At 35.5% G+C, this 25,078-nt stretch overlaps 1 protein-coding gene across 1 annotated transcript in view; it reads left to right on the top strand.

The window, feature by feature from the left end:
• The window catches only part of LOC104909625 (cysteine-rich motor neuron 1 protein), a 105,399-nt gene extending 81,176 nt beyond the window's left edge, over positions 1-24,223 (top strand). Inside the window, exons 4-5 of the mRNA XM_010706861.3 lie at positions 5,061-5,181; positions 24,068-24,223. Of these exons, the coding sequence (XP_010705163.1) occupies positions 5,061-5,181; positions 24,068-24,197 (251 nt within the window). The 3' untranslated portion in view covers positions 24,198-24,223. The remainder of the gene's footprint in view (positions 1-5,060; positions 5,182-24,067) is intronic.
• Positions 24,224-25,078: the final 855 nt, after the last annotated feature.

Here is a 25,078-nt window from a genome sequence, read left to right as displayed (position 1 = left end):
CTGGGGGGATAGGGAGGAAGGCCAGCAGGTTTGCGGACAACAGGAACTGAAGTGTTGGTGAGAGGCTCGGTGAAGTGAGCACTCTTTTGTGTCAGGGCAAAAATGGTTAATGAAAGATAAAATGATTAAGCTACTGACAATTTGCTCGCAGTGCCTTGGTTTTAGGAAAAAAAGGAGTACTATTACAGGTGGGTTTCTTAGTCACTACATAGCCCAATTTTTGTCAAGTTAGACTTCAGCAGCTGTACTAGTTGCATTTTTCTTTGTGTGTGTGTGTGTTTTCGTTTTGCCTTTTCTTCTCTTTTATTTTTTAAAACCTTTATGTAGATGTTTATTCTGTTGGCTGTTTGGAGTAGTGGGAAGACTGTGGGGGAAAAAAAGCAAGTCAACACAAGACCAAAAAACAAAGGAAGGAGTAGGTTAATGTTGGCAAGTGTTAGTAGACTACAAATTCCTTTCCACAGAAGACTTTTTGAGGTTTTTTTTTTAGTGGCAAATCTTTGCAAATCTAAACTATTGCTCAGTTTTCAGAGGAGCCTTGTTTTCAAGAACTGTAAACTGCCCTTTCACAGACAACGTAATTTGTTCTTAGTATGTGAAGAAAATCTGAATACTGAAATCCTTTTTTAATATTTCCTCTTTTTTTTTCAAATTTGCAAGTCGGAACAAAATGACATGGTTTATGTTATCTAAATTTTTGTGTCATGTTAATTACTATGGTTTCAAGTAAGTTTTCATTTTTTTTCTTTTTTATATGTGAGAATAAGCATTGGAATATCTTGTTTATTAAAGTTTTGTATTCACAGTCATAGAATACTAGAATAATTTAGGTTGGAGGAGACTACTAGAGGTCATCTTGTCTGTTCCATCTTTTCCTATACTGTTTTATACCATTTATTCTCTGTGTATATATATATATGTACTACCAAATGTGTAGTAACACATGTGGTTAACTGTTCATGCAGAGTTTCTTACAGAACTGATATTATCCATTCTGTTGAATAGTGTTAGCATGTCTATGAAGTTTACATGTGGGGAGGAGAAAATTTCTGCATATTTTACTACGGACTTAAAATTGAAGTTCCATAACTTCTGCTATCAGGGTGCTTGCTCTTCCTTCACTTTTGTGTCTCAGTAACCAGCCTCCTTAGAGGTTCTCAACCAGTGAGGAGGATCTGGTGGAAAGAGCCTGCCAGAAGCTAGAAGGTGTGCTTCCAATGGTAACAGTGCTGTTTTATGTCAGTCTAAAGGGTTCATGGAATTAAAGCAGGAACTGTGTTTGCTTCTATTCCTTAAATAATATGACACTGCTTTTCAGTTTACAGTGACATTTGAATTTGGAGTCTTCTACTGAGAATTACACTTGTAAATATAGTATGGTAATTGTGTTACTGAAAGGAAGATAGGAAGTGGCTGCCTTAACATTAAATGCTTGTATAAAAATGAAAATTTTTGTTTCAAAATGTGCCAATTTTTCTGCAATACAATAATCACAGTGATCAGAGGCATTAGTATATAATTAAAATGAAGTAGTATATTAGTAATACCTGTCTATAACCTCCAGATTAACTTGACATAGATATTCTTACCAAGTGTTGCACCGAGCATTTCATAACAGTTATGTTATCTGCTGCCTGCAAGTCTTTTTTGTTTTGATGTTCCTCCTATGCTCATTTCTGAGATGACACTGATCTGGTGTCATAAGCAACCTACTTTCCCTAACCCCCAGCTGCCCCTCCCCTGACACAGCTCCATGCCGTTCCCTCGGGCCCTGTCGCTGTCACACAGAGCAGAGCTCAGCGCTGCCCCTCCGCTCCCTGTGAGGAGCTGCAGCCGCCATCAGGCCTCCCCTCAGCTCCTCTGATCTGGGCTGAACAAATCAAGGTTTTGAAGAAACCAATGATTACTTATCATCTCTAGCATCAATTCATGGCATGGGAATTACTCCAACTGAAATGACCTTTTTTTCCTGGTACCTAATCTTCATTTAAACACTTGCAATTGTGAATCAGATGTTACCATTTTGCATCTTTCTTCAGAGAATTTAACATTCTGAGTAGTCAAGGCTTGATGGAAAGTCAGCAATAAATTTTAATAAGTAGTGTTAGATGATGCATAGGGATCTAAGTTGTGCTCCACCTTGATACAGCTTCAGCATTGAAAATTGTGTCTGGAATTTTTACAGGCTTGCATGAAGGAGAAGAGTCAGAAAAATCAAGTTTTATAGATAGTAGAAAGTATAGTTATATAATGTCATTCTTTATTGCTTTCAGAAATAGTACACGGTTGTTGCTCAATTGGGTTTTTTTAGATGCTTTCTTAGAAGGTGATTTTGAAAGGACTTAGAAGATGAGTTTGGAAAAAGACTTATGAAAATCAATTGGAAAAGTCTCAGATACTTTTCTAACAGAGCTGGAGAAATGGCTAATAAGTTGGCAGTGATGGTAAGAAAGAAAGCAATTAGAACTACTCAGTAAAAATAAGTAAAAGCAGCAGGCTTGTATTGGGAAGTATATGTGACAGTAAAGTTAATGAAGTCATTGAGTCAGTGAGACAACTGGTCTAGAAGTCTGGGAATATTATCTTTTCAGTTGTGTTTAGCATGTTCTAAGGTGTGAAGAAGTGTAAAAAGGATGATGGATTGTAGAAGAGAGATGAGAACAAATTAAATTATAAACAATAATGTATGAGCATATTTCAGGATCCTGATTTTTTTTTTCAGGAAGAGTGTAGGGGATGAAGGAGGTGTGAAGGGCTTTTGTGGTTTTTGTTTTTCCTCCTCCTTTTGAAAGAGAAAATGTAATGTAATTAACATTACCAAATGTAGTTAGTCTGTATTATGTTATTAATGAGGGAGGAGTTTAAGTGCATCCTGATCTGAAAGCATAGGGTGTTGTGTGATGATTCTTGACTGTTGTAGAAGTTGACTTTGTACTCTTGGAAAAGAACTTCAGGAGACTTTCACTTCTGGGAAAACCAAACCAAAAAACTATCAAAAAGCACAAAGCCTTCCCTGTGCTGAACTAGTGTTGCACCGCAGGTGCAAATACTACCTTGTTTTTCGGCCTTTAGACGTGCAGGTAGTTATTTGGATCTCATCTCTGTACTATGTATGTTATTCTTAGAGAAGCTAGTACAGTATGTAAAGGTGAAACTTTATGTAATTGTGTTAATATATTTTACTAGAAAGTTATTTTCTCCTAGTATTTATAGTTTTATGGTTGGAGAACCCAGGGTTTGTAATTTACAGAGGTGGTTGCACAGTGCTAGAGGAGAGGCATGGTTTGCAGTCATGATAGGGTTTCTGCTACATTCTTATATGAAAAAAATAAAAGTAACTAATAAGAGTTACAAATTCAATGCACAAATTAAAGATTCATAAACATTGAGTGCAACTTCAGTAATAGGAAATTTCAACATGTATGAGTTCTTACAGTGATGTATTAATCAAACTAGATGTCTAAAGCTTAATGTTTCTAGTAAAGACAATTTTATTTAAACAGGATTTATAATTCTATTAGCATTCTAACCCGAAACTTGTTCATGAAATGTACACTTTAGATAGTTGCTGGAGCCAATGTAAGACCTGAAAACAAAACTAGTATTTCAGTGGTAAATGGTTACTGTCTCATTTTTTAGAATGATAATGCAGCTAATCTGGGGAAAACTTTTTAAGTAATAAAAAATATAAAGATATGTAGAAGTATATAAAGATTATAGATTGTTCTGTTACCTTACATTATTTTCAGCATGCTGGAAAGTTAAGCTAAATACTTTTTGAATTTTGAGAAACCAATCTAAATCTGAGATTAGCAGGTACTTTTTTTTTTTCCCTGCTTCTAATCTCTTACCTCTCTTGTCCTCTGTCATGTGAGGAAAGACTGACAGAACTGGAAATGCTTAGCCTGCAAAGGAGAGAACTCAGTGGAAGTCTCATTGATGCAAGCAATGGTCCTGAGCAGCCTGGTCTAGGTGACCATGTTAGAGCAGGGTAGTTAAACCAGCTGAACTTCAGAGGTTCTTTCCATCCTCAACCGCTCCATGATTAGCTTAATAATGTAATAAGAGATATTTCCTAGCCTGGAGAGAATGTTGAGATGACATATAAGTGTGGATTGTAAAATTCCAAGAGTGATGGATAAGTTCACTATAAATCCGTTGTTCACCAAATCCTACTAATCCTAACAGGAATTAGAGAGAATTCTGGTACTAGCAAGGTCTATGTAAAATAATAGTGAATGGTGGGATCTTGCTACCACAGGAGATTACGGAGCAACTATTTCCAGAAAAAAAGAATTAGACAAGTTGATGCACAACAGGTACATAGTTGTGTATGAGAGTTTGAGGAGAATATCCGAACGATTTTGGAGGCTCGTGGAAGAGGAAGGACTGCCATAAGTGATGTCCCTAACTAACATCTCTCTTTGCCACCACTGGAGATAATTGGTTAGACAGACCAGTACTTTGACATAGCATGGTATTTTTCTTTATTCTGAGGAATTCTTCATCTTGTCAATGTAGATAAATCTAATAATCTGCATTTCTGTTTCACTATATATAAATAACTAAACAACACAAGAATAAGCCTTAAAAATGAAGTGTGCATGTGCAGACACAAATCCAGTGAATCTTTTTTATTTATCTATTTCCTATAATAAAGGAATTTTACTCTTTAAAAAGATTTTAACAAGGAAAGAAATGAAACAATATTATTTTTAATTGTTTCTAAAACTGTGGGAAAAAATACATTCTTAAAAATCAAGTATATTTTTTGTAATGAACATTATTCACTAATTTAATGATTACTTGAGGTTGCCTGTACAACTTTTATAATTTTCTTAGTAAGTGATACTAGTTGATAACTGAGTCCATAATTTTAAAGCAAATATTGAAGAGGATGAAAACCTTTTTTCCAGTGTTACCATCAAGCATGCAGTCAATAGATTCATCTTCTGATTTAAATTTGAAGGCTGATGCATAACTGATTGCTTAAGGTGAATTAATTTACCAAAAATTTTAAAGCATGAGTAAAAGAAATTTCTTCTCCCCTTCTTCCTTAGTGTTCAGTGTGGACTGCAGCACAGTGGAATGCCCTCCTGTTCAGCAAGTGGTTTGCCCACTGGATAGCTATGAAACCCAAGTCAGGCTGACGGCTGATGGCTGCTGTACTCTGCCTACAAGGTTTGTGTCTGGATGGTTGAGTATTCTTTTTTTCATTTTATTTTTTAATTTTCCAATTCAAGTAATATAGATGCAAGATAACAATGCATATCTCAAAGGCAATAGAAGGTAATACAGGACAGAATATATATGCAGTAGGTTAAAAGAATGTCAGGCTGATAGAAATATTAAATCCATCTTTCTCAAGCAGAAGATTCTTCAGTGCAAATGCATCAAAGTTTACTAAATTTCTTTGATTAAGTGAGTTTCCAGTGTATTCAATTTGTTTTACAAAATAAATCATTTTGAGAAATGTCTTTGAAGTTATGGCAAATCTGACAGAGAAAATCTTACCTAGTTAAAGAAAATAAGGTATTTTTTCACTGTAATATGCTGAAAGATGATGACTGTCTGGAACCATAGGGAAAAAGAAATTTCAGATACTCATTTCATCTTATTTCAGTCTATTAAGTAAGTGTAATTTACTACATTTCAGGAAAATAAGACAATTTTGAGTTACATTCTTTTTTCAAAGTTCTGCACCACTGTTTCAACTTCTCTTTTTGCAAGAGGCTTCCTCAAACCTGATCGAGTATTATGCCCAATAAGTATCTATTCAAGCAAAAAAGTACCTTTACTGAAAATATTTTACACGATACAGAAATTATTTCTTTTAGATATGAGACTAGCAGGATTTTTTTGTATGAAGGTCTTTCACACTGTAGTGATCTGCCACACATCCAGCCACTTGTGAAACTGAAGTAGTGATAAACTTGTGAGTTCAAAAAGAAGCAAATAGCAAAGGCTGTGTAATCATAGAATCACAGAATGGCCTGGGTTGAAAAGGACCACAATGATCATCTAGTTTCACTCCCCCCTGCCATTTGCAGGGTCACCAGCCACCAGACCAGGCTGCCCAGAGCCACATCCAGCCTGGCCTTGATTGCCTCCAGGGATGGGGCATCCACAACCTCCTTGGAAAACCTGTTCCGGTGCTTCATTGCCTTCTGAGTGAAAAACTTCCTCCTAATATCTAACCTAAACGTCCCTGTCTTAGTTTGAAACCATTACCCCCTTGTCCTATCACTATCCACTCATGTAAACAGCCATTCCCCCTCCTGTTTATATGCTCCCTTCAAGTACTGGAAGGCCACAACGGGGTCTCCTTGGAGCCTTTTCTTCTCCAAGCTAAACAATCCCAGTTCCCAAACCTTTCCTCACAGGAGAGGTGCTCCAGCCCTCTGATCATCTTAGTGGCCCTCCTCTTGACCCGCTCCAAGAGTTCCACACCTTTCTTGTGCTGGGGGTCCCAGGTCTGGATGCAGTACTGCAGATGGGGCCTCACAAGAGAGATCTTTACCACTGGGTACCCTTTGTGTACATGTTTAATATAGGAATTGGAATAATTGGAAACTGTTGTTTACATGAAATATGAGGACAGTGATAAATTTTTACTTTCAAATTTGTTTCAACTTCCTTGACTAAAAACTCTAGATAGGCCAATTAGGTTTCATTTAAAAAAAAAAAAGGAATTGAGTTTTATATTTCTGCAATGTGCTGTACTGGTAAAAGTTGTGGGTTTTTTATTGTTGAGTTTTATTGTTGATGGGTTTTTTTGTTGTTCTTTTTTTGTGTGTGGGAAATGAAAAATAATCCACTTTCATCTTTTTATATAATAGTTTAAGCATTCCTTCTGTTAGCGAACGCAGAATACTGAAAAAGTCAAACTTCATTTGCTTCAGAAAAATGATCATTTAAAAATATTTTCTATTCTCACATATGAGAACCGATCTTATATAAAACATCTTAAGCAAACAATTCTTTCTTTGAAATAATCTTTTTTTTCTTTCTTTGATAATATTTAAAAATATAGCCAGTTGTTTTGTTATGTGTAAAATGTAACTAACGTCTGAAATGTACTTGCATGTGTGCATAGTAACAAAGTGATGAAAAGAGTGTTTCCATCTCCTGCATACAAAGACCCCAAGCAGGCTCAGATTGTGTGAATTCTTAGATAATTCTGAATCACACTGAAACCACTTGAAAATCGGATTGCTATGCATTTTGGGGATCGGAGTTTAACAGGATCAGGGCTGTGATAGATGTGTACTGAGCTCCTGGAGTCTTATGATCGGATCAGAATTTCTAAGCATGTTTTTGTGTTAATATTTGTATAAAGCTGCAGAAAAACATAGTTGGAATAACTTGTCTGGATCTTCAGGCAAGTTGAAACATTTGCAAGAGTCTTGTACTTTTCCATTAATTTTAATTTTGTGGCTCAGACTATGTTCCTTTATACAGTTGTAACACAGCTTAATATATTTTTGGATTGTGCTAATGACAAATTTGTTTAATTAATTAAACCAAAGCAATGGCTCACTTTTTAGCAGAGGAAGTGGGAAGGGAAGGTCAGCCAAATCTGACAGTGCTAAGACCATCTCAGATGCATTAGTTATTGCGTGCCTGATGGTAATTAATTATTTAGAATCACTATGGCACCATCTTCCTTAAAAAGCGCAGCAGTGGTCATACATGTATTGGATATAAGGGAATTACTTAAAGTGGGGGGAATAAAGGAACATGGGGGACATGGGAATAACCCAAAAAGAGATATTAGATAAAGGCTAGAAGAGATGCATGGGTATGAAAAATGAAAGGGCAGAAAGGAAAACTATGGTCAGCTACTTTGAGCACGAAAATCAAACTATATGAAGTTAGACTGGAAACTGGTAGGATGTGAGGAAACATTGGAACTTTATGTTTGAAGTTCAGATCTTAATGTCCCATGAGGCTTTCATATCAAAACTTAGAAGTCAACCAGAGTTGAGGTCTATGGATGAGTGACTCTATACTTGGAAAGGAGAAGTTTTCTTTAATTTAAGAATTCCTTAATAAACACATTGAAATATTAACAACACATTGACTGTGATTAAGTTTAGAACTGCCTAAATCTATGTCACTTTGTCATCATTAAACTCAGAATTAGAACTATATGCTTTTCTGTCATTAAACTATTTTTATTACAATTATTGACTATTTCAAGAAATGAAAATTCTCATTTTCTGCTACTAAAATACTGGCTTAACAGCAGAAGTGAAAAGCAGTGAGTATCATGGTAAGGAGCAAATGGCTGCATGCCATTTACTTGGTTAACAGCTGACAATTTCACATACAGCAGGAGCAGATAGATGTATGCTTGTCCTTGACTCATTTTTAATATGCAGTATTGTTGTATCCCCTTTCCCAAACAACTTGAAGATAAATATTTCCTGTTCCTTTCTCAGATTTTGGGCATGAATTAGTCACAATGAGTCAGTGTCACAGTCCTTTATCTCCTTAGATGAACTCTTAAAACATGCATGGCTTGAATATCTTGCTGATTGCATGGCTTACTTTACTTCTCTTTGAGAAGAGAGAAGCCATCCAATAGGATGTTCGCTAAATCCCAGTAAGAAGATTGCTTGACCTACTTATTTTAAAAGTTCACACCAGAAACCCAAATATTTTCTAGATTAGAAAAGACTTCAGTAATAATTGGTATGTTTGTCCAACAAAATCTCAAGTAGTGTGCCTTGTGTCTGAGTTTTAGCTTTAAAATGCTGTTTCAAGATTTTGGTAGGAGAACAAAAGAAAGAACAAATGTAAATGAAACACAAGAGGAGCAAATTACAGACAAACGTTAAAAGAGTGAGCTATTAAATTAATGAAACAGGAATACAAGACATAAAGATTAATTAGTTCGTATTTCAGATAGAAGTGAAGAATGGCTTTTGACAGTTACCATTACTTTCTTGCAAAATTGGAGTCTGAAAGGCTTCAGCTTGAGGGATGGGTGAATCAAGATTTTTTTTATTCAGATCAATTCACCATCACTTAGTTACAGATGGTTGCATGGCGTTGCAAATGCAAAACTTTCAATTGGATAGAGTGGTGTGGAGGAGTAGCACTATGGGCTTATTGTTTAGAAGTAAACCTCTGAAAGAGTTTCTTCAATGAATTAGTCATAGATTTTTTTTTTCCTGTTTGAATAGCCTTTGCCCTGTTGGTTTTACTTTATATGCAGTTGCAATGTCTCAATCTGTGGCTGCTTTGAATGGCAATTCCAGAGATTGTTCTGCAGTATCATGAAAAATGATGAAGTTTATTTGAAAAGCAAAAGTGTTAGTTCTCTGGGTAATATGCTAAAATGTTGATTTTTACATTGTAGTGACCTACTAAGCTCTTTTAGGGGACAGTTTACATGTGTGTTTTGTTTTTCTTCTGCATTAAGCTATAATTAGAAAAGAAACAAACAAAAAAAATCCATCAGCACTATACCTTACAAGAGTATGCAACCTGAAATATTTCTTAAAATGATTCTGAAATGTATGCTTTGAAAACAAGAATATTCTCTATTTAATACAATTTAGGGTGATATCCTACAGTATTTGTCAACAGATAATGAAATTGTTTGAAAGAGATCAATGAAATTGATCCCTGCCACTGTAATTTAACAAATCGCATTTTTCTTACACAGTACCCGTCAATTATATTTATGTGAACAAAAAAAAAAAAAAAAATTAACAATTTTATTATATATACACTAGTGTGGAATTTCTAAATTATTGCCATGAAGAGCCAATTCAAACTTTCCATTTAAGTTTTCAAGCATTTAACTATATGCTTTTTTTTTACATAGTAAGAAGTAGCAATAAAATGTGTTAATGAGTTAATACTCAAACTACATATTGATAAAAAGCATTAGACACTGTAATTAGACTAAATTAGACTAAAAATCATAGAAGGAATATCTGCATTTTATGTTGAACATTAATGTCTGAACATTAAATACTTGATAAATGATGCATCTCAAAGCAAATTTTCTGTATTCTTTGTTGTATTATTTGGATCACACTTGAAATCTTTTTCTGAAGTATTTTGATCTCATAAGTTTAGATATTAAAACATGTTGATTTAAAACAGAATGCAATTTTTACTGCAGATATCAGATGACATATTTCGAACTTATCTTGATAAAGAGATGGAAACTACAGTTTAGTCAGATTCTTGAGTACCTGAAGTTTAGGAAGAAGAATGATACTTTCATGTAGCAGCTAACCATTTATTTGCGATCGCGGTAGAGATGTGGTGAGAAATTCCTTGCAACATAGTGACGGATTCTGCTTTCGCAGCTAAGCTGCTGGCTCCAATGAGTCAAGAAGGTTTACCCGTTCAGAGGCTGCCAGTATCTTAGAAGACGCATTGGCCACCCGTTCAGCCCCAGTTGCAGTTTTGCATGTCCGCAATCACTCAGAGGTTCCGGGGTTTTTTACGATGGGCAATGCAGTAGCTGATAAGGCTGCGGGTACAGCAGTCTTTACGTAAGGTCAGAGCTGCGCATGATCTTCATGCTACCTTTCACATAGGCGCGCGGGCTTTGGCACGAACCTGTTCTATTCCCTTGTCAGCAGCTCGTGATGTAGTCCAGACATGCCCGCACTGCAATTCTGCTCCAACTATTGGTGTAGGAGTCAACCCACGCAGTCTAGGGCCATTGCAGATCTGGCAGACAGACTTCACATGGGAACCTCATATGGCCCCTCGCTTGTGGCTCTCGGCTGCCTGTGGACTCAGCTTCCACCATGATTGCGGCTACCCAGCATGCAAAGGCCAATTCGTCCGTGGCACAGAGCCATTGGACTGCTTTGATAGCTGCTATTGGGTTACCCAGCCAGATAAAGACAGACAATGGGTCTTGCTTCACTTCAAAATCGACCCAGGAGTGGTTGACAGCTTGGGGAATATCCCACTCCACAGGGATTCCCAGTAACTCCCAGGGGCAGGCAATTGTGGAACGTGCCAATCGCCTCCTCAAGGAAAAGATATGCGTCCCTGGGGAGTCGGAGGGGTACCGGGAGAGAATTCTGATCAAGAGACAAGCAGAAATCCTAGCTAAGATTATTTACAAGTTGAGTCACTTCAAACGGGGAGAAAGAAATTGGACTCCAGTACAGAAATACTGGCAACCCAAAATCCTGACGGAAGGACCTCCGATAAAGATAAGAATAGAAAGTGGACAATGGGAAAGGGGATGGTCAATATTGGTTTGGGGCAGGGATTTCGTTGCCGTTAGGCATCAGGAAACAGGGAAGGTTGTTTGGGTTCCATCAAGAAAGATGCAGCCAGATACTAGCATAAACTGATTGGATCATGAGCCCTCCCATTTGCAGGTTTGGCTCCTCAGGAGGCCCAGAATACAGACAGGATCGAGGAAAGAACAAGAGAAGGAGTCACTTCTGAAGACCTCACTCGTTGAGGAAAAGTGTCCTTAATAGCGCCGGTTAAGAATGTAATGCTTTCTCTTTTGCTTTTTGCTCTTAGTACTCTTAAGGCTTGAAACATTTGTCTTAATACTGAATAGAACATTTGTCATCTTCGAAATTCATCCCAATGGGACACTTGAAACAGTGCTTATATACACTGGGAAAGGGTGTGTTTGTATGAGGACCTCTTATAATTCCATACTCATAGATAATATTGCTGTAGGTACCAGTAATCACTCAAATCTCTGTGTCTGTAACTTTACTAGTATTGTAGGATGTGACTTTAATTAGCCCAATTTGAATTACCTAAGAATGTAGTGTATCACCCTCTGTATGATCTACGTTAGAGCGATTAGGTGGTAAGCGAATAACGTGCTGTAACGGGGCAAGGCTTTACTGAGCATGGGGAGGGGGAGATGTTGTAGTAGGCGTTAACGAGGAGTTGGGATGTGACGGGATAGGACCTCCCCTGCTCTGCTGTGTGGGTCATCACGCGTGCTTAAGGGGCGTAGACGAAGCACGTAGGATATATAAATCACTGCTTAGTCACAATAAACGCCATTTGCAGCATCCTCATATTGGTGTCAGTGCTGTTATGGTCCTAGCGAGGGGAGATCTCTAGCCCCCGGCACACCAGACCTTGAGAACGGGGTACATAACCAGATTATCATATCTGAAGTAAAATTGCTTTTAAAGGCATACAGAGTAGCAAAGAGCATAAAATTACAAAGTCACATTCAACTTTGATTTATTAAAGTAAGGAAACAGTCATTTGTATCTGTCTTATATTAATATATTTAAAAAAATAATAATATGCCATACTTACAGCAATTCTGATGACAACATTAAGGAATAGTAGCAATTTATATCACAGTTTCTGAGTTTTGTATGCCATCACAGGACTATTTGCCTTTGATTCTCAAGGAAGAAATTAACAAATTTATTATTTGTAGCCTTTCATTTCTAATAGAACTTGACTATCTTTGGCAGAACATACGTACCACTGGAGAAATTTGTCATTAGCACTTCTGTTGTTCTTTTTTAGAAAGCTTGTAGATATCAGTCAAGTCAACTATGCTGTTCTTTCTTTTTAGTGAAATCAGATGGGATTTGTGGCAGCTGTTTCTACAAAAAGCTTGTCATTTAGATTTAAATCTATGAATTTGTTACCTTTCTAGATTACTTTGCCCAATAAGCAGTTGCTTTTAAGTTACTTTATCCCCTTTTATGACACCGAGCCCTGCTGTCATAGTGTCAGCTATGGCGTCTGCAATGGTCCCTGCATTAGACCTACCAGCTGATGGTATTTATTCTGTTTCTTGTTACACTGATGTCTCAGGAATCTTAGAGGCAGCTAGAAATAAGGCAGCACAGTCTTTTTCTTATTTTATGGTAGCATACGAGTCTAAGTAGGAATTATGTAGTTGTAAGTTTTCTTTTGAGCTATTACTTGCATTTAGTTTATATTTTAGGGTACCAGATATGGTTGGTTCAACAGTGTTTTTCTTTTGATAGCAACTGAAGAGTCCCCAGTCATCTGTGCATCTATCTCATTCAGCATGAGGCGTTAGTTCAGACAGATCTTTTCAGTCTTGCTCTTGATCATAACATGATTCTTTCATGTTTGTATATATTCTTTTCTTAGGTCTTCCTACCTTTGGAAGATCTTAATTTTATTTTATATATATACCCAAATATATATATACCCAAATATATATATATATATTCAGTACAGGATTCAAAGCCTTTTTAGAGAACATTGAAGAGTTCTCAAGAGATGTAACATTTTATCTCACTCTTCCCCCAGAACCAGTCATCTCTTAGCAATTTTTGTTGGTACAGAGTTTTCTCTTGTATTTGTTTTGGAATTTTTTAGATCCTTCTCCCCCACCCTTCAAGAAATATTGTCCAAAAGAAAATGGTTATGGTTTCCAGTTTTTGTAAAGGAAAGTTCAGCTGGAACTGGTAAGGCAAAAAAGAAATCCAAGTATCTATATTTTCTTGAGATTTCTATTCAGGAATTGACTTCTGAGAAACCTTTGTATCTGGATTTGAGGTCTCAAAAATCCATGTTAAGGAGCTGCAGAACCTTTGCCATGCCTAAACGGAACACCATGATTTTCATAATGTGTGCAAATAGATGTTTAGGCATTTTTATGTGATTTAGTCTTTCAATGGCAAATATCTTTCCTAGGAAAACCATTTTTTCTCATTCAGGCCTGTTAAATGAGGTGTTACTCAGTTCAGAATGCTGACTGCGCTGTACTGAAAATCCACAAAGAACAAGAATTAAAGTAGGACATGTGATCTTTATAGATGACCAATCTTTCATGTTCATTTTGGTCTCTCAGGAGATGTAGTGAATTGCTATTCCAAAGACGGAGCAAACTCCTCCTTTCCTTACTATAGCTGCCTCAGCAATTCCTAGATGTTCTCAGTGTGATGGTTATTGTAGCCCTGGCATCCAGCCTCACGGTGTGGGTTGTTTTGGAAAGTAGCCATATTTTCCTGAAGTCTGTAAATGAGAAAAAGATGATAAATACTTTTTTTTTAAAGACTTATCAATAAAACTTAAACAGAAGCTCTTGAGACAACGGGGGAAAAAATGTTCAGGGATCATAATGGCTAGCTTCTAAGTCAAAAATTTCCAAACGTTTTCATAAGAATTATAGGATGAGTCTTCTGCAGAGGAAGCTGTAAGACACTGTAAATATAGTGTTCATTGCCTGCCTCTTAGAAAATCAGCATTTTGCACCTGTCTTGGACGCATTATAAATGCACATTCCACACTCCTTTCAATCAACTCCAAGGAAGCACTGAAATGCAAAACTTTTCAAGAATAAAATACCTAAAGGGAAGTGCATATTTGTCTTAAGGGAAGAGCTAATAAAAAAACCACAGCATTTTCACAGGAGAAAGAAGTGCTGATGATAGTTATACAAGCATCTTTTTTTTTTTTCTACAGAAAAGTATATCAACTATTTCATCTGACCATTTGCTCTGCTAGTAGTATATTTTCATCTTCATTGTTAAATTTGAGAAGAAATTTTAGCCCAGATAGATAAAACTAAGAGTTGCTTTAATTTGCTTTCAGATGCTACACTGTTGTTTAGTGCCTGGAAGCAGAATGAGATTATGATATCTATAGAATTGAGTTTTGTTTTGTATTCTTGACAAAGCAGTAGTCTTTCATCTCTGTCAACTTCCAGTAAACAAGCTGGCAGGCAGTCTTTTTCTGTTACAAATATTACTTTTAAATGGTCAGTCTAAGGATTAGCATACACCTTAATCACACTGACTACTGCTCCTCATCCTAACCACTTTCCATTCTCACCATTGCTTCTACTTACTCAGCTAATTAATTTATCTGGTAGTTGACTATGTGATCTAATTCAGAAAAGTTACTGACATGAACAGGCAAATTTGTATTTATAACACAAGGATGAATGGCTTTGACAATTGTCCTCAAATTCACAACTTGTATGCCCAGGGAGATCCATATTCATAATAAAGTAATAGAAATATCAGTTGGATGTTTGTTGTTCAGAAGGTATGTAGGAGAACTCCCCAGCAGTTTGCCAACAATCGTCAGAGCATATTACATCACCGTTACTTAGGTTATATCAAAAGAATTTGAAAATCTGTTTTCTCTGGTAAATAACAGGGAATGTTGTGTTAGACTTCAAAAGACACAAATTACTGTTGTAAACATTAATTTTCTAAGGAGGTAAACTGAGTAAAATTGTAAAAAAGTTGTGAATGCTTTTAAAATGATTTGTCTACTACTCTGAAATTTCAGTGGTGGATTTTCAAGAAACTTATTTCTAAAAAAAGGTTTCTAAAAAAAAAATTTTTTCTTTTGTTAAATACATTATTCCCACTGCATGGAAAAGATATGATGTGGTCCTGGAGTAATCTTCTGGCTTCATTTTAAATTTAGTTCATAATGGAATAAATTCAGAAGCTTAATGATCATCCATATATTTGGGAAGTCATATTTGCTCCTTTTGGATGGAAGTGAATTTACTAGAGAGAATGGCAGCAGGCATGATCACAGTATGGAACAGCTTCCAAAACAGTTTCTTACTCAATGTATACTTAAACTTGTAGAGAATTATGTTCTGGGATATGCAAAAAGTATTTAATACTGAGAAGGGCATGGAGAAGCTAAATATGTAATTATTACTTTTTCTCTCAAAGAAAAAATAGGGGATCTCAAAAGCTTAAAAAAAAAAAAGTGTCTGTTTTGTTTTGTCTGCTTATCTGTAGTCTCTGATGGCTTTGTTTTAGGGATGCCTGTTCTTTCCCAGATATATTGAATAGAATCATAGGATCATTTGATTTCAAAAGGATCTTTAAAGGTTATCTAGTCCAACTCCTGTGTAATGAACAGGGACACCTACAGCCACATCAGGGTGCTCAGAGCCCTGGCCAGCCTGACCTTGAGCGTCTCCAGGGACAGGGCATCCATAAACCACTATCTGCTTGAACATGGGAAAGGAATATTAAATAATAAACTTAAATGTCAAAGTCCTGATGTTTGAGAGTATAGACTGTCTCTGTAGACATTGTAGCTGGCATCTCAGCGTACTTTGGGATGAGCTCTGCAGGCACAGTTCCAGCTCCTCCTGGGTGTTTTCAGAATGTACCCAGATGTGGATTTCATGCTACGTTGATGAAGAATTGCTTAATGATGCCCTGGAAAAAATGTTGTAGTGACTCCTGCCACTCCTTTTTCTGAGCTTTTCATCTTAACTTCATACAACAAACCAGTGAGCTCAAATAGTTTGAGACAGAATTTTTTTGCTAGATGATTCTTTGGTCTGACCTGTTACAGGTGTTCAGTTGTACGTTGGTTTGAGAAAGAATTGAGAGCCTTTTAAGTGATATTTATTCTTTTATGACTTAAATAGTGGAATGATTTTTCACTGTTATTCTGCTAAACCCCATAGAGCAAAGAGGAGAAATCATCTCAGGACAACAGTGTGCTTAGGAATGGGTAACATTGAGTTTTTGGGTTTTTATTCTCTTAAATGAGGAAAAAAAATATATGACTAGGAGAGTTTGGAGTTATGTTTCCTAATATGTTCTATAAAGTGCAATTGTACCTTAAAGAAGCACTTCTATTTTGGTAAAGCAGTGCATGCTTGGAATTAATAAGAATGTTTTTCCTCAATTGATCTAGTTCCAGATTCTGGTAATTTATACCATTATTAAATGGAAAATGAACAAATCTTTTTAAATCTTGACCCGTAACTTAGAAGTAAATAAATAATAAAATTTTGGGAAAGACAAGCCCAAGGTGAGTTTAAAAATAGCCCTCTAGTTCTCTTAAAAATTAACAATCTTTTGTGTCATTGTTCTGGGTTGTTCATTTTAAGATCCTGGTAGCTTAGTTCCAGGGAAATCTATTATACAGAAGAATAAACTTACCTGCTATTAAAATTTCATGAGCAGTTTGGAATTGGGCCATAATTCATTTCTAGCAATGAGAAAGCACTCTTTACCAGTCTTATTTTTTTCTTCACATTCGATGTTTACTTTTACAGTAATTACGTAAAATTGTTTGTCCACTGGAATGCTTGCATAAAGAAAAAGGGGTTCTGCATGTCTTTTTTTTTTTTTGTTAACATGAAAGTTGGGAGTTATAGGAATACTGAAGGTAGCACAGTGAATTAGTTACAAAACTATGATTTGTAATATTAATTTCTGACTTGCAGTCATTAGGGACCGTGCTCCATCTGTATGTGCATTGCATACTATAATTCCTCATCAAAAGTAGTGCAAGAAGAAGATAAAGTAATACTTGTAATACATTTAATTGTCATTTGTATAACACTTTAACTCATTATCTTTGGTTTTTAATAGTTATTTTCATAATATTATGAAAGTTAAGGCTGATAAACCTAAGGAAAGAGTAGCTGATGTACCTAGTGGTAAAAAACAAAAAAAAAAAGACATTTGCAAGAGAGAAAAATGTCATCTGCTAAGGCGAATGCAGGATTAGACTGATTTATGTTGTGTTTTATTAATGTTCAGATGAGTTCTGAAGAATCTGTACTTATATCAGTGTACAGTAGCCAGTAGCTATATGTCTAATGGTTTCATTTGACCGTTCTCTTTTTCCTTCTCATCTGTCTGGAAAACAGACCAGTTAATATTAACCAAAGGATGAAACTGAGTCATCATCTTTGGGTTTGAGCAAAGCTTGGAAAGATGGTAGTCTCTTTGATGTGAATGATGATTTTACAGCTTTCCTCTCCCTAGCATCTGTTCACTTCCTAGCAGTAATCATATAGAGAAGATGCATGAAAGCAGATCCTTTTTGCAACTTTAATTTAAAGCTATGTAATCAGCTTTTGTAATATTCAAATATTTCGTGTCTACGAAGACAATTAGACTCATGGAAAAATTCACTATTATATTGGATATCTATAATACAGTTGAATCTATGTGTATATCCAGAATTCTAGAAAGGAATTCCTACTTGGGAGCATGCTAGTTTTGTTTTTTAGATAAGTAAATCCCTTGAAAACTTAGAATAGGAAGAACTTCCATATCAGACATTTAGTTCATATCTAAATGATAGAAAATTTTTGAGCATTTGGGAATAGTCCAATAATAAGTGTCATATGCTCCTTCTACAGTTCATCCGCAGGTTTATTAGAGATCTCCAAATAAAATACTATCTAGAAATAAAAAATATAAATAAATATTAAAATTAAAAGCTATCTAGAAAAAGGGACTATTTTCGTTACTGATGTGTTTAGTCTTGTCTTTAAAACTGAAATGCAAACTGTATAAAGCAATGACTGAACTTGTTGGCTAAAATTCTCCATTGCGTGTCTGAAGATTAAAAAAATTCTAGCTGAAGCCACTGGATGGAGGTGGCCAAATGTCGGTATTTTTGCCTGTAGTATCACTTCTTTTGTGGAGTTAAACTTTTCTAAAGCTAGCATTTGGTTGATTTGTTAAGCTGTAACTTCATGTCTTTCCTCCTTGACTCATGTCATGACTCCAAGTGTAATAATACGGATAAAATCCTTTGCTGATTTCATGAGATGGCCATGTTAATATTTCCTTTTGCTGCACATCATCTCTTATGCCCTATACTTAACATTAGGGAGGGTGTTGTGTTTAATCTCTTTCTCCTGCCACCAATTAATCGTGCTTTGATAATGCTGAGAGTTCTCTTTGAATCTTGCCTCCTTTACAGTATCTTTCAGTTGTTTGTATTATTGACAGATCTGTGGTAATTTTCTCCAGTACCTTTAGCTAACGTAAGTGCTAATTATGGTAACATAAATTGTACTAGAGTCCTGCAGGGAAGAAAAAAGAAGAGGCTTTTGTGATAAGATCTGCACAGGAATGTGATGTATGCTTCAGGAATGCTTTTCTCAAGTACCACTTGATTTTCTCCAGTATCAGACTTAATTTTGTTTTGATCCTTAAAATAAATATCCCACTCCCAACCTTTACTCCCATTCCAACCTCCCCATTCACTGGTATTATGTTCTTTTTTTTTTTTTTTTCAAGTGCCTGTTCTTATTTTCATAGCCATTATGCCTTATGCTTGGTAGGATCTCTTTGATCCTACCATCAAAACAGCTTTTTGAGGCTAGTAAGCCCTTCTCTCTTTTCTGTTTAGTAACAGAAGTAAATGAACCGAGATAATTAGGTTTCAAATAAAAATTGTCATTTACAAATACCTCATTTTTCTTTTTCATTTTTAAAATTCTGGTGACAAAAAAAAAAGAAAATAATGTTAGAAATGAAGAAAAAAAAGAAAAAAAAAAAAGCAAATAACCAAACAAAATAACAAGTGACAAAATTATTTCTGCTGAAAGAACTTCAAAAACTGAAGGAAATTCAAATGAAAAAAAATTGATTATTTGTATTACTGAAGCTGGTCTTTTTCTATCTGCAAAACATTAATGAACACAGTTGGATTTTGAGAGTAGTCTTTATTTACTGAAATTAGTCCTTTATATGCTCTTCATTTGCTGAAATTACTTTTGCTCAGCTTTTGAAATTTCTAGGGTGGTTTTTTTTTTTACTTTTTAACTTGAAGGACTGGAGAAATTTCCTTTGTACCAGTTGAATTGATTCTATTTTTTCAGTTTTCCCATCAAAATTCAGTACCTTTGACTTCTGAGCTACGCTCTGGTTCCTTCCTGGATATTCTGCCACCTTTTCAGGTTGTGCTCTGTGATCTCTCTTGGATGATTGTTTGACTCACTTTTTTTCTCTTTCTGGGCTCTTATTAGTAGACTGTATTCTCTTGTAGGACTGTTCTTACTTACTAAAAGGACATATTCCTCCTTGTTGACATCTCCTGTTAGGGTATGTGCTGCTGTATTGAGGAGTGTGTTTGCTTAGAGCCTTTGCTTTAATAAGGTATTTGACAGTGAGATACTAAATGTCATCTTCTTGGATGGTATGGATGAGGGGGGATGATTTAAACTAGAGAAGATTTGGATTAGATGTCAGGGTGGAGTGGTGAGAGAGTGACAAAGTGCTGGAACAGGCTGCCCAGAGAGACTGTGGATGCTCCATCCCTGGAGGTATTCAAAGCCAGGTTGGGTGGGGCCTGGGCAGTCTGATCTTGTACTTGATCTAGAATTGGCAACCTGCTTGTTGCAGGGAGGTTGGAGCTTAATGATCTTTGATGTCCCTACCAACTCAAGCCATTCTGTGATTCTATTATTCTATTCTGTGCTGAGAGACAAAACAACATGTAAAGTTATCATCTCTTTTGGAAGCTGTCCTTAAAGAAACTTATGCTGTGTGTGTATTCCTTAGACAATTTATGACTATAGAAAGAGGAGCTCAGAGGCAACATTGTGCCTTACAAATCAGCAGCCTGAACTTCTGAATTTCATAGAAATTACTTCGTGAGGGATCGCAGCCACTGTCAACAGACTTTTCACAGTCTGGCCTACTAAATTTCCTCCAAACCTAATGCTCAATAACTAGGCTAAGATACAACTCTGCACATGGATAGCTGCATGTGATGAAGCCAAAACTGGAATAAAACTTCCATCTGTCTTCTCTAAAAGACTTCAGAAAAGAAAAATAAAAATCTAGTGGTATAAAGCTGATTTTGCTCTCTTATTAAGAACTGTATCACTTATTCAAAATTTCCAGATGTTATTGTTCTGGCAGTGCTTCAACTGTGCTCAGCTACCAGAATTCCTTGGGTTTCTTCTTGAAAGACTTCTGTCTCCAAAACAATGTTTTCTATGCTAATAGCCTGGAAGATGGTCAAAGATTTTCCTAGCAGTGCTAGTAAAAGAATGCAGAGTATTTAAAAATCTATCTGAGACTATTTGCTGCTTTGACATTCTCCCATGAATGGATTTTCTTTATCCAAATGGGAAGTCAACTTACAAAACTTTGGAGGGTAGTGTCTTCTTTGATTAGACTATTGCGACCTTTTTTGCTGTTTTTGAATGAATATGCTAAGCTTTCATTATTCTCAGTGGGAGGGATTCATTTCTGCAGAAAGGAACATTGACTCCCAACAATCTTCTAAACATCTTTTTGGCTCATGTTTTAGAAGATTGTCTACTGTAAGCTATTTGTTGGTTTTGTTTTTGTTTGTGTGTGTTTTTAGACTGTTTATCGTTAAAAGTAGTTGACTGAGAAGGTGGGAGAACAAAAGAAGCTATGAGCTATTAACCTAACCACTTCATATTCTCCCAGAAATCATGTCATTCATGATAACATGTGAGAGAAAGGACAGGAGCCCAAGTCACAGGACTTGAAAAGTCAAGATCCACAGCTGTATTTCCATTATGTCTGCCATTTTCTCTGCTGATGTGAATTTTAATTATTTTGATTTGCATATTTTCCGAGAGGTTGTTTGTATGTTTAATATAGGATGGTTGAAGTGAAATGCAGTATTTTTATTTAAGCCTTTAAAATCGCTTTGATTTTGTCTGTACTTCTTTATTTTTAAAGATTTTTTTTCTTCTTCAGGAAAATGTAGGCACTTATTTCAGAGCTTTTTCGTTTGCTGTTGATTGTTTTTTCTGTCTCAATTAGTATATTCTCTTTATTGAGGTGGGGAAAAGTGAGATATTAGTACAGATTTCTGTAAGATTACTTATATATCTTTGTGTGCTGTTAGTTTTTTCCTTTGTTTTGGCCAAAGGGTATTATACATGGCCTTATATTAGTACTCTTGGGTAGAAGATCTGCTTTTATTTGTAGAATGGCAAAAACGAGGGATAAATGTTGGTTTATTTTCTTTGAAGGGACCTCTCTGCCTTTTGTACATCCCACATCTTTTCCTTCATTTCTGCTTTTTACCATCCCAACTTTATCCCCTCATTGTCAAGCTGAAGAAGAAAGGGGCTGACTAATCTTAAATGTAAACTGCTGTCACAAATCCTTCAGGTTTTTTTAATTCCATGCAGTACAAATGGTATTGCTTTTTTTTTCCCTCTCATCCCTGAAGGCAAACGGCATATAGTAAAGAAAAAAGTTAATTTCCTTTCCATCTCTCCCTTTTTCTTTTGTATTTGCAAGTAAGGTAAGGAAAAAAATAATTGTTCAAATCAAAGATATGATAAATAAAACTTAAATTTCTGTAGCCTGACTTTTTTTGTTCTAGTTCATTGTCCTTTGCTGTTAAGACAAGTGTAGCGCTATCAAAATTTCTGAAAAACATCTTAAAGCTGTCAGTATACCTTAGGAAGTACGTGCATGGAGTATTATATTGCACATAAACAAAAGGACTGGAGGGAATGGCCTCAAGTTGTGCCAGGGTGATTCAGATTGAACATTAGGGAAAATTTCTTCTCCAAAAGAGTGATCATGTGCTTGAATGGGCTGCCCAATGAGGTGGTTGAGTCACCATCCCTGGAGGTGTTCAAGAAACATTTAGATGTACTAAGGGAAATGGTTTAATGGGGAAATAGTAGTGGTAGGTGGGTGGCTGGATTGGATGATCTTGGAAGTCTTTTCCAGCCCTTGTGATTCTATGATTCTGTGATTCTACTTCTCTTTATTTGGACATATTTAATGACTGGATAATTATTTATGTGATGAATTTGTGAAATGAATTGTGAAATATGGTGTAATAATACTATTTTTTCAAGGAGTCTTTTATCCCCTTACACTAACACATTGTTATAGTAGAATATTTTAAAACTCATTTCAGGTATTACAATAAAAGTCCTGAGAGATTACTTGACCTAGCTTTTATTTCTACTTGGAAATTTCCTTTCATTGATACCTTAGAATGAAGAGTAATATATTTTTCTAATGCCAGTGAAGTTAAAGGAAGAACTGTTAAAACTTTCTCTATTGGGAGGTGTCTTTTCCTCTTTCATTGAACCCTGCTTGAAAGAGGAGAACCAAATTTCTTCTTTTTTAAGATTAAAATCGAGCAAGGTTGTTTTTTTTGGTAAAAAACCAATAATGTTTCTTACTAAAAAGTGTTTTAAATTCAGAATTGTCTTGGAATACTTGATGTATTTGAAGTAGTAATACATAGAGTTCTTATTTTCATTTCTTTAACTTACAATTAAAGGATTTTCTGCTGAATTCTTTTTTCCTTTTGAAGCTCATGTATTTGTAGAATGCTAAATTAATCTACACTTTTTAATTACAAATTTTGTCATCTGCAATTAAAAAATTTAAGTTCTATACTGTGACGTTGCTTGGCTATGATATTTGCATATTTCTCTTTGTTTGTTGTGTCTCCTACTTTTATTGACTCATTGTCAGTAGTATGCCCAGTGTTTGGGGCAAGGACTCTGTTAAATGTAAACTCAGTGCACATCTTAAGTCACTGACTTTTAAACATTTACGGTAAACATAAAATAGAGAGTCAAACAAATGAGACAACTGTTAACACATTTTATGTCCTCCAGTTCTTTAAGATATTTTCTTAATTCAGGAAATATTATTTTCAAGTAGAAAATGTTTTTTAAATGATCCAATCAACTAACAACAATATTTAAATATTTACTCTTCTGCAGATAAAGGAAGCACCATGAAAAAAAAAAAAACCCTGCAATTATTTTCATTTGGCTTAGATGTAATGATTCTCCATGATATCTTCCTCTCCTTAATTATTCATTATATAGAATACAATAATACTGTAATACAGCTGTAATGCAGTTTCCTAATGAGAGGACAGTTTCTTCTGATGAGGTACAGTTACTGCTTATTAGCATTTCATCAATTTCAGTTTTTCACAGAATAAAAGGAGAAGCACATGTTTTCAAATTAAAGAATTTAGCAATTTTTAAACAATCTGGAAAAATATTCAACTAAAGTTTTGATGTTGTACTATACGACCTTTTTTGTTTCTTTGCTGGACAAGCAAAGTTCAGATAGTTATAACATCAAAAAAAACCAAACCCAAAACACAACAACAACAAAAAGCCACCCTCCCTTCTCTCCCTCTCACCAAATGCACTTTGTGTTGATAAATGATCTTGGTCACTGTACTAATAAAAGATGATTCTAAAATATGAATATACTGAGACTGAAGCTTATTCTACATCTTTTCATTTTCCCTTTCCTTATTCTTCCCACTTATGTGTGAATTTATTCATTGACAGGGTTTTCTTACTTTTCTTTGGTTTCAGATGCGAGTGTCTCTCTGGTTTATGTGGTTTCCCCATGTGCGAGGCAGGCTCCGTTCCTCAAATAGTCTCGCGTGGAGATGGAACACCTGGCAAGTGCTGTGATGTCTTTGAGTGTGTCAATGGTACGTGAAGTTTTCTCTTGTACCTGGAGAGGAGGATTTTGTGTCTGTGGGAGAATCTGGGTATATGGGTATTCATACTATATTGTCAAGATTTGAGAGACATTACTTTCTTTGACTTCATTCAGGAGGAAGTAACTGGAAGTTTAATTGAAGGTATATGGTGGGAAAATGTCATTTGTAAGTTGTGTCATGTTTCTGTAATTCCTAGAGCATTTTTTTCTGTGTAAACCCAAGGAGTTCGAATTTTAGTGAAAAGCTCCATCACTGTGTGTTTTCCAGGTGCTCTTTTGTCAGTTACAAGCACTACAGTCCTTTTAAAAGCGTTGGTTTGGTTTTTTATTTGCTAAGAATTGAATCACCTTCTAGCAGTGTTGTAAGGAAGAGCTGTTTAGACTGTTGGGTTCCCTCTAAAAAAACACTTTAAATAAACACAATGAGTTTTAGCACTTCCAAGTGTAAAACACTTGGAAATTGCAATTCAATATAGGAGTAGTCTGATTTTTTATTTTTCTTTTTTTTACCTTCCAGATGGAAATATTTAGAAAAAAATTATTTAAAAAACTTAAATTTGTTAAGCACATTTATTATTTTTGATTTGTTATGCAAATCTCAGGATTTGCAAGTCTTCCAAGTGAGTTGGAAGAGACAGATATTCAGCTGTTGGAGAAAAAGATTCTCGAAAGGCTGCATGCTCAGATAATTTCTGAGCATGAAAAAATTACATGTTGGTTAAATATTTACTTACTTATTCTATGTTCTTAAATATTTATTAAGCATTATTTAACATTGTACCATTGTGTATTTATGACGTTCTTAAAACTATTTTTGCATTCTTTACTGCATATGCACATAAATATGTACGTATCTAATATAGATTCTTCTCTAGGAG

The sequence above is a fragment of the Meleagris gallopavo genome, chromosome 2 (genome assembly GCF_000146605.3).
Source record: "Meleagris gallopavo isolate NT-WF06-2002-E0010 breed Aviagen turkey brand Nicholas breeding stock chromosome 2, Turkey_5.1, whole genome shotgun sequence".
Lineage (NCBI taxonomy): Eukaryota > Metazoa > Chordata > Aves > Galliformes > Phasianidae > Meleagris > Meleagris gallopavo.
Note: the sequence above shows the minus strand (reverse complement) of the source record. Positions and strands in the feature narration are given on the sequence as shown.